General features: G+C 55.5%; 1 protein-coding gene across 4 annotated transcripts in view; it reads left to right on the forward strand.

The window, feature by feature from the left end:
• The window catches only part of PPP4R1 (protein phosphatase 4 regulatory subunit 1), a 47908-nt gene extending 34974 nt beyond the window's left edge, over positions 1–12934 (forward strand). For all 4 annotated transcript variants that reach the window (XM_032467110.1, XM_032467109.1, XM_032467111.1 and 1 more), the window contains 9 exons: positions 2144–2316; positions 3562–3657; positions 4392–4577; positions 6247–6408; positions 8569–8669; positions 10508–10628; positions 10709–10843; positions 11120–11261; positions 11895–12934. In XM_032467110.1, coding sequence (XP_032323001.1) covers positions 2144–2316; positions 3562–3657; positions 4392–4577; positions 6247–6408; positions 8569–8669; positions 10508–10628; positions 10709–10843; positions 11120–11261; positions 11895–12058 — 1280 coding nt within the window. In that variant the 3' untranslated portion in view covers positions 12059–12934. The remainder of the gene's footprint in view (positions 1–2143; positions 2317–3561; positions 3658–4391; positions 4578–6246; positions 6409–8568; positions 8670–10507; positions 10629–10708; positions 10844–11119; positions 11262–11894) is intronic.
• Positions 12935–12938: the final 4 nt, after the last annotated feature.

Here is a 12938-nt window from a genome sequence, read left to right on the forward strand (position 1 = left end):
AGCCTTGTCCCTGTCCCTTTCTGTGCCGTTCGGTGGGAGGTGTCCTGGGAAGTCTAACTCTGACCTCCTCCCTCCTCCAAGCGCTGACGGATTGATGGCTGGGTGCGGGTTTCTGGTCAGGAAAGTTAAGTGTTTCCGGGAACTAGAGTGAGACGGTCCTGTCAGAAAAAGGAAGCCCGTTCTCGGCTGTAGAACTGGAAAAGGTCCTACGACATGGAGGGAGTGAGACAGGGAGCCGGTGTAGGAGGCCCCTCCTCCAGACCCCGTACAAGGGAGTGTGGGGCGTGTGTCCTGACACTGAAAATCGCTGGCAGGTCCGGGGGCCGGGCTGATTCAGGATTGAACCTGAGAGCGGCCGAGTAGCGTTCACGGCACCGGTTCTGAGACGACAGGGCCCACGGAGGACAGACTTCTCCCCAGGGGGCTTGGGCCCAGCAGAAGAATTGGGTCCTTTCAGCAGCTGTGGCCAGAAAAGTCACATTGTTCATTGATTGAAAGCAGTAAACCATTGCGGAGTTGCGACTAACCACGAGCAGAGTGTGGGGCAGATAGAAGGTGTAGCTTCGTCGGGGGGAGTGCAGTCCGGGTTCCCGGCCAACCCTGTTCTGAGCAGCGGTCAGCAGGGGCCGTGTCCTCACAGACCTGTGGTAAACGCGCTCTGACCCAGGGTTTGTGTCCGTGTTGTAAGTGTGCTGCGTGCGGAAGGGCATGGAGCCCGTGGCTCCCCCCGTGGTCCCAGTGGTAGGTCTGTGGGAGTCCCAGCCGTAGCCAGGCCCCCTGGGAATCGGCTCAGGCCCACCTCCATGATCCTGTACCCGTTTTCTTGAAAGAGGTGACTTCCCAGAGGTACTCGTTTTAAACTTTTATGAACGTACAGACCTCAAGACAAAGATTAATGTGGAGGAGGAGAGTCTGTCGTCTGCTCAGATGAGTGACTGCAGGCTCTGACCCGTTAGTCTCTCCTGGGAAAGGGTGGAGATGCTTCAGCCCCCCCCCCCACCGCCCCGTGACTTACGTGGGACAGGACACTCAAACCTGCACACGTTGGGGCGGTCGGTCTCCTCGGGTGCTGTTGCGCCTTCACCGTGGAAATGTGAAGGAGTCTACAGGGGAGAGCTGGCATGATTAAAGGATTAGTACAGATTGCTGCTAAATTCTCTGAAGAATGAGGACGCATTCCATGGTAACTTTTCACGATTGACACCTTCAGTTTATTTAACAAAGAATGACCTGATTGAATAGAAAGAACCTCATCCTGTGTTTCTTGTCTTTACTTCCAGGTACCTCATGTGCTGAATTAGAATTTTAAAAATGCTACAGCACCATAATAGGTTATCCTAATAAAATACTCACTCTGATTGCTTCTAAAATAATCTTTAAGTATGGGGGGGCACACTTTCTATTTCTAATCTTTGTACTAAATACATTTGAAGTTAAAATTTATAAATTCTTTATTTTGAGCATCCAGGTGGATTGTTACTTCAAGTAACACTAAACAATATTTTTTGCTAAATTTCTCCTTTCTTTGTGGGGGAAGGAAGAATGTTTTACTTTAGCCTTGAATCACTGTTATGAAGAAGGTGTCATTCAAAACACTGACAGCACCATTTGCCAGACTTGAGAACTGCTTGGTGATGACATTCTGGTTTGCTTCGAGCAAGGCAGTCCCCTGTGTTTGGGACAGGTCACCAGTTTCATTTTCAAGAAGAATTAGAGGAAAACACAACAAATTGGGATAAGATGTTTAAATGTAACTGCCACAGAAATCTTTGTAATTACCATTGTTTTATGTTGGCAGGTGGCTGCTCTTCTGCTAAAATAGCTTAGTAAGTAGCCCTGTCAGCCCGTTCACGCACTACCTGACATAGTTAACTCACCGAGATTGACTCCAGCACTAGATAGCGTTTCTCTTCCTACTAACGCAGAATAATGTACAGTAGTGGATAAACACATTTAATCTCACGAAAGCGTATTAGTCTCTACTTTTTCTCTCGGGGAACTAATGCTGCACTGCAGTAGAGTTTTCCCCCAGCTTTTTGATGGCAGTGTCAAAGCATCGCATCCCACTGATCCCATAACCCTGCAGAGGGAGGGGACCGAGCGCCCCGGCTGGCGCTCACTGGCCCTCTCGTCCCACCCACAGCGCAGGTGGACGTGCTGGCCGCCGCCCTGCGCGCCTCCAGCCTGGATGCCTGTGATGAGCCCGGCGAGGCGGCCAGGAGGAGCCCCGTGCAGGACGAGCCGGCCGCCGGCGAGCTCCCTGGCTGCGGACTCAGCCACGAAGCCTCCGTGCCTTTGATCAGCGATGCTGTTGAGGTAACGAGGGGCACAGGGGTCATCAGTGAGACGGTTGGAGTTGGAGGCTCTGGGGGGGAACGGCAGTGGCTCACTTCCCAGTTAGCACGTCCTCTGTCTGTCAGCAGTTGTCTCAGTTCCCCCTTCACACAAAGTAAAAGTAACCGTCCCCACCTCCCGCCTTTGTGACCCCGGTGTCCTAGAAATCCCGGGCCCGTCTCCGTGACCACGTCAGCGGGTCTGTGTTAACGTAGCTCACTGCAGTGAAATAGTCTTCCTGGAAACAAAGCCCTTTATCAAGAATCATTAACTCTTCCCTTTTCTTTTTGGAGAGGTGCTTTGTTTCTGAGTGGACCATTTCACTGCCGCGAGCAACAGTGTTCTGAGCGGAAGATCGGGACTTGAGGCCATGTTGCGGGATTATCTGGACTCTGGAGTGTGAGGGTGGGTACTGTTACCAGCGTCCCCTCCCTGTGCACGGCTGTCCCCCAGCTTCCTCCCACGCCCGCCAGGCCAGCACCGCTGGGTCTCGGCCCTTCTCATCCCTTGTTGATGTAAATGGAGACGGAACACACTGCTGGCTGCCAGAGTCGGGTGGCTGCAGGTCAGGGCAGCTTGAGCAGTCAGCTCAGGGGACAGTGTCCACGTGTGCGTGGGGGCACACGAGGGCCCCGGGCGTTGGTGGATTTGGAGCTTGTTTTCTGTCAGATGACATGTGGTGCAGTTAGAGGGCTCGTGTGATAACAGGGCTGCAGAGGAAACCCTGGCCACTGAGCGTCGTTGCAAATATGAGTGCAATGCCTCTGTGTTTTAGAAGGTGTTTTGTGTTCATTTGAGGTTTTTTGGGGGGTGCAGGGGCTGTTAATAAAATGTATTTGTGCGATTGGTGGTAGCCGGGGTAGAAAAGAACAGAATAGGAACTGCAGGTGCTGTGCGGCTGTTAGAGCGGTTGACTGTCTCTGGCTAAATGCTGTTTTGTTAATGAACAATTTTAGATTTTGAGGCCTTTTCAAAATTACTTCTGAGTTTAGTTTTGAATTACATTCATTTTGGAATTTATTTTCATGTATTTAGCAACTTATTGTGCGTGTTTGAAGGAAGGGGACGTTTTTATGAGGTCTTAGGTGTGTTTCAAATGTTTAAAAGCACAAAGAATTTGTACGTATTTGTATCTCCTGGCTGTCTTGAAAGGTGAGTGACTGAGTGGGGTAGTTTGGAGGCAGGAAGCCGACAGGATGGTCCTTTAGTGCCTGTGTGTCCCGACAGGACGTGGACTCCGCCCTCTGCTACATGCGCCACGATCCGGACTTGGGCAGCGACGGCGGTTTCAGCCCCGACGAGGAGAGGAGACCCAGAGTCCAGGTGAGCAGCCGGGACGCCGTGTCCTGTGTGGCTGGTCGTTTCCATGTTTAAACCCGTTTCTTACCAGGTTTGGCCCTGCTTCAAATAGGTTTTCACCACTTACTTGTAAACGTATCTTCAAGCCAATACGTATAGTCTCAACCCTTTAATGAAGCTCTGCTTTATTTATTTTTTAAATAATGCGTTTACAGAGCCCAGGATTCAGCTTCCTGCTCAGTTTCTCCTCCCACTTGCCCTTTCCCCAGCTGTGCCGTGAGTGCAGCTCCTTCCTTGCTGTGTTCCGCCTGCGTGAGTGAGACCGTGTGTGTCCTCAGGTTCGTGCAGATGGTTAGATGCACGTGCACTTCACGTTCCGTAGAGAACTGCTCAGTCTCCCTCTCAAGGCGGTGGCGGCGGTGGTTTTAGAATCCTTGCTGGTGATCACGCAGAGGTGATCGCGCGTTGTCCCGCTGCCGCTGGGGCTCGTCGGCTCCGCCCTCCGCCCCGGCTGTAGGTGCGGGCTTGCGTCAGCCCTGCTGACCGTCCTCGGAGCACTTCCGTTCCAGGTGCTACTTGCCGTCCTTCTCCTGGAGGTGCTTCTGTTTGCTGACGGGGGTATTTCCGTCCGCCTGGTTTCTTTCAGTGACTGGATTCCTGAGACTGAGATTGGTTTTTCTCTGCTGTTTGAGATGCTGTGTTAACTCTGTGCTGAAGATGAGTGACCCTAACTTGTGTCCCCACCGCCCCTCCCCTAGGATGTGGTGCCTCAGGCTCTGCTGGACCAGTACCTGTCCATGACCGACCCTTCCCGGGCCCAGACAGTCGACACGGAGATCGCCAAGCACTGCGCCTACAGCCTGCCGGGCGTGGCCCTGACCCTGGGCCGGCAGAACTGGCACTGCCTGCGGGAGACCTACGAGACGCTGGCCTCGGACATGCAGGTGGGGGGGCAGGCCCGGGGGACCTACGAGACCCTGGCCTCGGACATGCAGGTGGGGGGGCAGGCCCGGGGGACCTACGAGACGCTGGCCTCGGACATGCAGGTGGGGGGGCAGGCCCGGGGGACCTACAAGACGCTGGCCTCGGACATGCAGGTGAAGGGACGGCCGGGCCCCAGGGCCACGGGGTAGGCGCACGTCTGCCTCCCCGAACCTGGCAGCGTTTCTGCTCATGGTCCAGCTCCAGCCTGGGCTCCGAGCTGACAGCAGGGAATTCTCCCTGCAAGGCCACGGCCCACAGTTCTCCTGTCCCTTCCCCACCCCAGCATCCTGCCTTCTTTTTTTTTGTCTGGAAATGACCATCATGTTGGCAGGCCTGCGTTCCTAACTCATGGATGTGCTGCTGTTTGGAGTTTAAGTATAGATTCATTCTTGAGAGTGTGGGATTTAGTTTCCCCCCGAAACAGTGTCGGAAATGCTTCTTCAGTGACACTTTCAAACTTTAGTGCAACTGCAGTCGTGTGAGCCTGCCACGCTCTGGTGTCACAGGGTGTGCATGTGTGTGCGCACACGTGTGTCCCCACTGCCACCACCTCTGAGAGACAAGAAGTGTGAAACGTTGACCCTGGGTCGTTCGGGCCGTGGCCTTTTTGCGGCTCCTCCTTGACGTGGCCAGCTTCCCGTCCCTGCCCTTAGATCTGGTCACCACGCTCCAGAATGCTGTCCCTCTCACCTCGGTGACCTTCACCTCTCGGTTACTGGAAAGCGGGCCGCTTAGACTAATCTATACGGAGCCTTCACGGATCACCCCCTAAATGTATTAGTTGACTGAGCAAGTGAAAAGTGGAGGGTAACCCCGGGCCCACAGTCTCACCCCTCCTCTGAGCTCGGAGGACTTTACGCCGGCTCGGCCCCCCGGGTGGGATGGGGCGTGGGACCCACTGGCCTGACGTCCATCTGGGCTCCAGGTTCCGTTAGCGTTTTCCGTCCCTACTCAGGTTCCTGGGACTCCGAGTGGCCAGCAGGGCTTTGCCCTGGACGTGGGAGAGCATTTTGTTTCAAGAACAGGTTCTCGTGCTTGGGGGCAGGAAGAAAGAGAAAGCCTTTGTCCTAAACAGCTTCTCCACCAGTAAAGTTTTAAGCTAACTAACAGAGTAAAATATTAAGAATTCAGGGCATGAGAAGAAAAAGATGGTTTTGACATCAAGTTTCCTGTGAACGCAATGCATTTCTGTTCAGGGGTTCTTTTCCAGGGTGGTCTGCAAGAAACTATCCTGTTCTTGTATTTCTTTGATTTCCAGTTCCTTGAAAACAAGCTTTGTTGTTGTTTTTAACCCAGGGTGGTCTGTGCTGGGGTGGGGAGGGGGCAGTGGGAGGAGCCAGGGCAGCGAGGAGCTTGGCGCCCAGTGCTGAGAGCTTCGCAGACCTCTCCACATGATCCCCTGGCTGTCCTCCTTCCAGAAAGGAAGGCAGACATTCTGTGCAGGGATTTTAATTTTTTCTGCCAGTTTTTGATACAAAGTAGGCATTTAGAACTTGGCCTTTGTTACTACTTTTATTCTGATTTGACTTGAGATTAGTAACATTGAGATGTAAATTAGCCATGTGTACCGTGTAAAAGCGAAGGCACCCAGACTGTGTCCGCTTACTCCCTGCTGTCTCTCTCCCGCAGTGGAAAGTTCGGAGAACCCTGGCCTTCTCCATCCATGAGCTCGCTGTCATCCTGGGGGATCAGCTGACGGCAGCAGATCTGGTTCCAATTTTCAATGGATTCTTGAAAGACCTCGATGAAGTCAGGATAGGTGTCCTCAAACACCTGCATGATTTTCTAAAGGTAACCCTTAAGTTCTTTGCATGATAAACACTAAAATTCCACTGTAGATCTAAAAATTTGGCTTTGTGTCACCATCAAGATAGGTTTCTGTGTGGTCTGTGTAGGGAAATGTAGCTGTGAGTTTGGTTGAGATTCACTTTGACTAGAAGGGGACTGGTTGTTTTTTTTGTTTCAGTGGTGTCACTTTAATGTTTAATTTAAAAACAGTCACCCTGAATTTCATTTCTAAATGACGTTAGATCGTGAGCACCAATATTTGCGTGTTTCCCCACAGTCACTGAACTGAATGCACGTGAGAGGTTTTACGGGCCTGACGCTTCACAGTTTGCTGTGCTTATGCTGCTGAGTCGCCCTCGCCCCTGTGGCGTGGGGTCTGAGGCGGACAGCTCTGATTTTGCAGACTGTTTAATCCTGGAACACCGCTGTACTTACCATGTGGTTACACTTTGCAAAGATCTGCTTTCTCTCACTGCCCGAGGAGTGTCCCCTGGACTCAGAGCTGCACGTTGAATGTGAAACCAGTCACGTCTCTGTGATCCTCCTGCACCTGGAGCAGGCCCCTGGCTCCCGTCTTTAACGTCATGGGCGTTTTGAGGAGGTCTGGCCAGTTCTGCGGAGTGCTCCCCACCCCCATTTGAAATCACCTGCTCTGTTACGCGCAGAGTTCAGGTGAAGCAGGAGTTCTTCTCCGGAACACTGCTTCCGGAAACAGGTGGCAGCTGTTTCCTGGATGGGTGGCGTTAGGGTGACGATGTCCACTCCTGGCGGCGGGCGACGCGGAGCGGCCCCGTGGCAGTGGCCTCGCCCACTGTCTCCGTCCAGGCTGACGACCCCTCGGTGGGCGATGCTTTCAGACCGTGTGAACGGCTCCCCCCTGAGTCCTTCGCCCAGTGCTTTTGTGTTTGTACCTGTTTCTTTCCTGAGTCGGTTGTTACCTTGTAGGTTGTAAAATACTGATTTTCTGGGTTCGTAACTCCTGTATCTATTAGTTGGTGTCTCATGTAAAGATAACCTTTCCCCTCTCTCCCTCTACCTTTTTAGAAGTGTTTTTAGTATCAGTGTGGACTTTAGATTTACTTTTTTAATCCATTTGTGTCGTTTGTTTTGCACATCAAATTTGGTGAGTAGGAGCCCCTGAAAGCCAGCTCCTGCGTCCCTTCGCTCTGCCCCTGGTTTCTAGCACGCCCCTCCTGCTCCGCCCCAGCCGGAGGCCCGAGACCTTCGGGGAAGCCAGGATCCAGGCACCGGGCAGCCCCCCAGGTGCCACTCCTCCTGTGCTTTTCCAGAGACGGACAGGAGGAGGGGATTTGGGGTTTGGATCTTTTTTTTTTTTTTAATTACTGATTTTTTTTTTAATTATTGAGTTCATATTGATATTTCCACTTCTGATCCAGTACCATTTCCTCTCCTTTTTTCTCTTGTGGTAAAAACTCTGTTTTTAACAGCATTAGCTCATGTGGTCATTTGCTCAGCTCTTACGCAGCACACGTGGAACAGGTTCCGAACTCCTCCACCAGGAACGACTCTGACATGAGAGCACGAATGCTCCAGGTTCCCTCCTGCACTTCCTGCCGTTAGAACGTGTTCCATGAAGACGTGTGCTCAGAACAGCGAGTTCGGACTTAGACTTTTTCCTGTGTGATCTTACCTGTTTGATGGATCCTGTGTATATCAGCGTTTGGGGCCCCCTCCCCGTCGACTTAAACCTAGTTTTAAGTGTTTGTAGAACAGCGAATTAGAGGGGTAAATTCCTTTCTGTTTTCTTCAGTCAGTAACCGCTGAGCACCTACTGTGTGCCTTCGCGGTGCCGTCTGCTAGGCTCGCGTGTCCGAGCAAGAGCACGGCCGCCGTGTCCAGAGTCTGATGGCTCGTACGCTGCGGGAGCGAAGAGGACGCGGGTTCTGGCCAAGCTGTGCCCAAGGGCTGGGGACAGTAGAGTCCAGGGGACACACAGCGGCCCAGGAAGCAAATGCGTCAAAGCGGATAATGCCGGGACTATCGGGGGAAAGCGAACTTAATACCAGTTTTTAAAACAAGCACATGTACCTACTGCAGCCATTGTCCTGCAGAAGAGCCGTGTGGTTTGCCGTCACTTCTGAGCAGCCTGGGAGAGAAGCATCTGTGCCTTGCCCAGTGACAGCTCTCGTGTTGTCCCTTCAGCTCCTTCATGTTGACAAGAGACGAGAGTACCTGTACCAGCTGCAGGAGTTTCTGGTGACGGACAACAGCAGGAACTGGCGCTTCCGGGCGGAGCTGGCTGAGTGAGTGCTGCTGCGGGGGGCGGGGGGCGGCCCCTGCATTTGGCCTTCCCGGCTCTGTCCTCGCTCGGTGTGGCTCCAGGCCCATGCGGGTCCTGTCCCTCTGACACTCGCTGTGCTGCAGCCTCACGTGCACACAGCCGCCCCTGCCCCTGCTCACACTCAGGGCATTCGGCCACGCAGCAGCACCGCGGGGGTTCTGGAACATCCTATCACCCCAAAGGGAGACCCTCGCCCTTTAGGTGGTCGCTCCCCCTCCCTCCGCGGTCGATCTGCTCTGTGTCCGTTGCTGTTCTGGGCCCTGCGCATAAGTGGAGTCACGTCCCACGCAGGCTTTTGTGGGGCCCCCTCTCCAGTCCCTGCGTGCGCTGCCGGCGCACCTGTCGTGCCCGCGGCTGGGCGGTGCCGCCCCTGCGCGGTCGTGCAGCGTCCTGGTCCACTCGCGTGGGTTGCTTCTCCCTCTTGGCTGACGTGGGCGGCACTGCCATGAACACTCACACACTAGTTCCTGTTTCAGCGTCTCTGAGGTGGATTTGTGAGGCCGTGTAGAGGGACCCCCCCTGCCAGCGTGGCTGGGGCTCCCGGCCCCCACGCCCCTCTCACCATGGGTGCAGAGCAGCACCCCGTCTCGGTCTGATTGCGTTTCCTGAGTGAGCAGGGAGCGAGCAGGGAGGCTCAGCCCCTTGGTGCTGTTGACGGTTCAGATGCTTCTCTGGAGAAACGTCTTCAAGTTCTTGCCTGTTTTGTAACTGGGTTGTGTGTCTTAAATTGGGCTGTTGAATTGTAAGAGTGCTTCACAGAATGTTCTGGACCTCCCCAGCATTTTCAGGAGCGGCGTGCCGGCTAGGGGATTGGGGCTGACGGCGCTTCCTTCAGAGCCTCGAGGAGGTCACCCCTCGGGTCCGTCCTGCCTGCCCCTCGCCCGCAGGGCTGGGTTCTGTGCTCGCGTGGGACTTCGGTGCCGCCTGAACACACGTCTTCCGGCCAGTTGGGGGGAGGTGGGTGGCTGGGGGCCTGGGGCCCGCTGTCGTCTCCAGGTCCCTCCCAGCCCTAGATCTCAGCCTCCACGTGGAGGCCCACCAGGGAGGGGGCTCTCTGCTCCTTCCATTTGGCCTCAGTCTTTGGGACCCCTCCAGCCCCCTCACTGCCTTGGGCCCGTGCTTGGTCTCAGGCAGTGTCCTCCCCTCGGCCCCCGCTGTGCACTGCCCTGGCCTGTCGAGGGTGAGAGGAAGGCCCCTGCCCGTTTCCTGACCCCAGGCACCGGCACAGGGCTGGTGGGGTCTGCGGTGCCCCCGGCCATTGCTTAGCCCTGCATTGCCCCACCGGGCACTGCCTGCTGCCCGCAGGTGTCGGTGACCTCAGACACAGAGCTGGGAGGTGAAAGTCTTCCGTATCCAGGGTCCTCCCTCACGGGCGCGGCCGCCTCTGCTCAGACCGCCAGGCGCTGCTGCTGGTCCCGGAGCTCTGACACATGCCGGGCTGCCTGATGCTGCCAGCACTTTATTCCATAGACAACCGATGTGCAAACGAAGTGTCTCGGCACATCCCGGTCCCCGTGGGAGCCCGTGTCTGCGGCCCCACTGAGCACAGCAGGAGATGCTCCGCCGTCTCCATCCCATGGACGCAGAATTCGGCAGCATTTGTCTTGCCCGCGTCCTGAGAGGAAGAGGGACTTCTGACCGTGCCTGGGGTTCCCAAGCTGGCGGACGTGCAGGGAGCAGTCGGCTCTGTGTGTGTTACAGACAGCGAGGACCAGGCGCTGCTGCTGAGAGGAGCAGCCTGCTCGTCACACGTGTCCATGGTTACAGGGTGCTTCCCCTCCCTCTCTGGTTCATCTGCAGGCAGCTGATCTTGCTCCTGGAGCTGTACAGCCCCAGGGACGTCTACGACTACCTGCGCCCCATCGCCCTGAGCCTGTGCGCGGACAAGGTCTCCTCCGTCCGCTGGATCTCCTACAAGCTGGTATGGCTGCCGGCTCTGGGCAGTGGGCGGGGCAGGCAACGGGCAGCAGCCAGCAATGCCCACCAAGCATGTCCTCGCAGGTCAGCGAAATGGTGCGGAAGCTGCACCGCGCGGCGCCGCCCTCCTTCGGGGTGGACCTGATCCACGAGCTGGTGGAGAACTTCGGCCGCTGCCCACGCTGGTCCGGGCGCCAGGCCTTCGTCTTCGTCTGCCAGGTGAGCGCCCAGCCAGGACCGCGTGTTCCCTGTGCTGGCCTTCGTCCCTTCTGTCCCCAAGTCCCCGAGGCGGCAGAGCGTGATCCCGGCCTCCGAGGGGCGGGTGACCATGAGCAGCTCTGTGGGGACTTGGCGTCCTGTGTTGAGGTCCCAAGTGCCTGGAGTGTTGGCTTAAAAAGCAGTAACTAAAATCAGAAGCCCTTAACTTGTTTCTGGGAGACTTGGTTAAACCGCTGGGCAGACCAGCCGGTCTGAGGTGGTCTCCTCTGTCCCCAGACGGTCATCGAGGACGACTGCCTCCCCATGGACCAGTTTGCGCTGCACCTCATGCCGCACCTGCTGACCTTGGCCAACGACAGAGTCCCCAACGTTCGAGTGCTGCTCGCCAAGACGCTAAGACAGACTCTACTAGAAAAAGGTAGGTAGCAGTTGGCTGGGGAGAGGTGTCAGGCCGGGAGCTCACAGACCCGCAGGTGGACAGGCGCTCGCAGATGGGGTCTAATGAGTTGTTACGGTCATTCCTGCCGAAGGAGGGGCTGTAATCATCACCCTTCTGTTCCAGATGGATTTGTCTTTATTCTGTTTGCTTGGCTGCAAATTATAAGCTCCTCAAATTTCGGGTTGTTTTACTTACTGTAATCACCCCAGAATGCCGGTTAATATCACTTGAATTCATGAATGAAGCAGAAAAAGAAATTTGTAGATTTCAATGTAGGTAAATGAATATTGCTGCTTTTTTCTCCTTCGGAGTTCATTTAAAATTTTTTAGTAGCAGTTAGAATGAAGGGCTGGAGAAGACTGGTTTTCTGTGTGTGTGGTTTGTATCCGGAAGCTTGTTCCTTGCACCGCGCTGCCGAGCGGCTGTAACAAGTGCGGTGCCATATGTTAGTGTCACCGCGGTGAGCGCCGTGAGGCTTAGTCTGTTATAAACAAGGACAGTCTTGTAATGCTGTCAGAGCGCACGTCAGCGGGAAGCGCCCGTGTTGACCGTGTTCCTGGCGGACGGGAGGCGCTGCACCGGGTTCACGTGATCTGCGCTTCCCGTCCCCAGAGTACTTCTCGGCCTCGGCCAGCTGCCACCAGGAGGCGGTGGAGCAGACCATTGTGGCCCTGCAGATGGACCGCGACAGTGACGTCAAGTACTTCGCCAGCACCCACCCCGCCGGCACCAGGATCTCCGAAGACGCCTTGAGCACGGCCTCCTCCACCTACTAGTCGCCGCGGCCGCGGGTCCCGCGTGCCGAGGGCCAGGGTCCCGCCGCGCCCCACGCGCCCGGCCGGCCCGGGCTCCGCCCGCGGACTGAACGGCAGGTGCAAGTCGCCTGCGCCGCACCAGGGATTTTCAGAGTCGAGAGAAAGTACAGTAAACACTATGATCTTGTCTTGACTTGAAGGGAAAGTAATTTCTCAGAGGATTATAATCGTCACCGAAGCCTTAAACCCTTCCGTCTTCCTGACTGAGTAGACCTTGAATTGGTCAGGCGTGTCCCTCGTGGAGGGGACGGGAGTCCCGGGGCCCACGTGGCTTTCTGCTGGCTTTACTGAAGGACCGCCGTGAGCGCCCTCAGTGCAGGCGAGGAGCTGCGGGGGTGCGCCCGGCCAGCCGGCATGTGAATAGTTTCCAGCGTGTGTGAACGGGGCAGGAGCGTCTGTCTGGGTTTCTCCTGGGGCTTGATGCTGGCACTAGAGTCTGACCTTAACTCCTACGCAGCACCCGGCTGCGCACGGTGACGGAGCGTGGCCGAGCGCCTGTATCCTGTTGTCTCTCATGCTGGGCCATGACCTGAAGGAAACTTGTGAGCAGGTGTGCAGGGTGTCGGGCGTCCTGAGCTGGACCACGCCCGGCCCTGGGTGCACTGTGTGTGTCTCTCTGCGTGCTGCACACGCCTGCGACCCTCCGGGGAGGGCGCGCTCCAATCATGCTGTTGTGCACAAGTTCTCCTGTCCAGAGAAAATTTATTCCTAAGGTCTACACAGAGAGCGCTGCCCCTTTGACTGTTTTCTAGATACCTGCGAATAAATGCAATTCGTGACCTGTATTAATGATTTTAGTATAAAGTGGGAGAACTAGATTAAAATATTTGTCTTTTACCTA

This window comes from Camelus ferus, chromosome 24 (assembly GCF_009834535.1).
Source record: "Camelus ferus isolate YT-003-E chromosome 24, BCGSAC_Cfer_1.0, whole genome shotgun sequence".
Taxonomy (NCBI): domain Eukaryota; kingdom Metazoa; phylum Chordata; class Mammalia; order Artiodactyla; family Camelidae; genus Camelus; species Camelus ferus.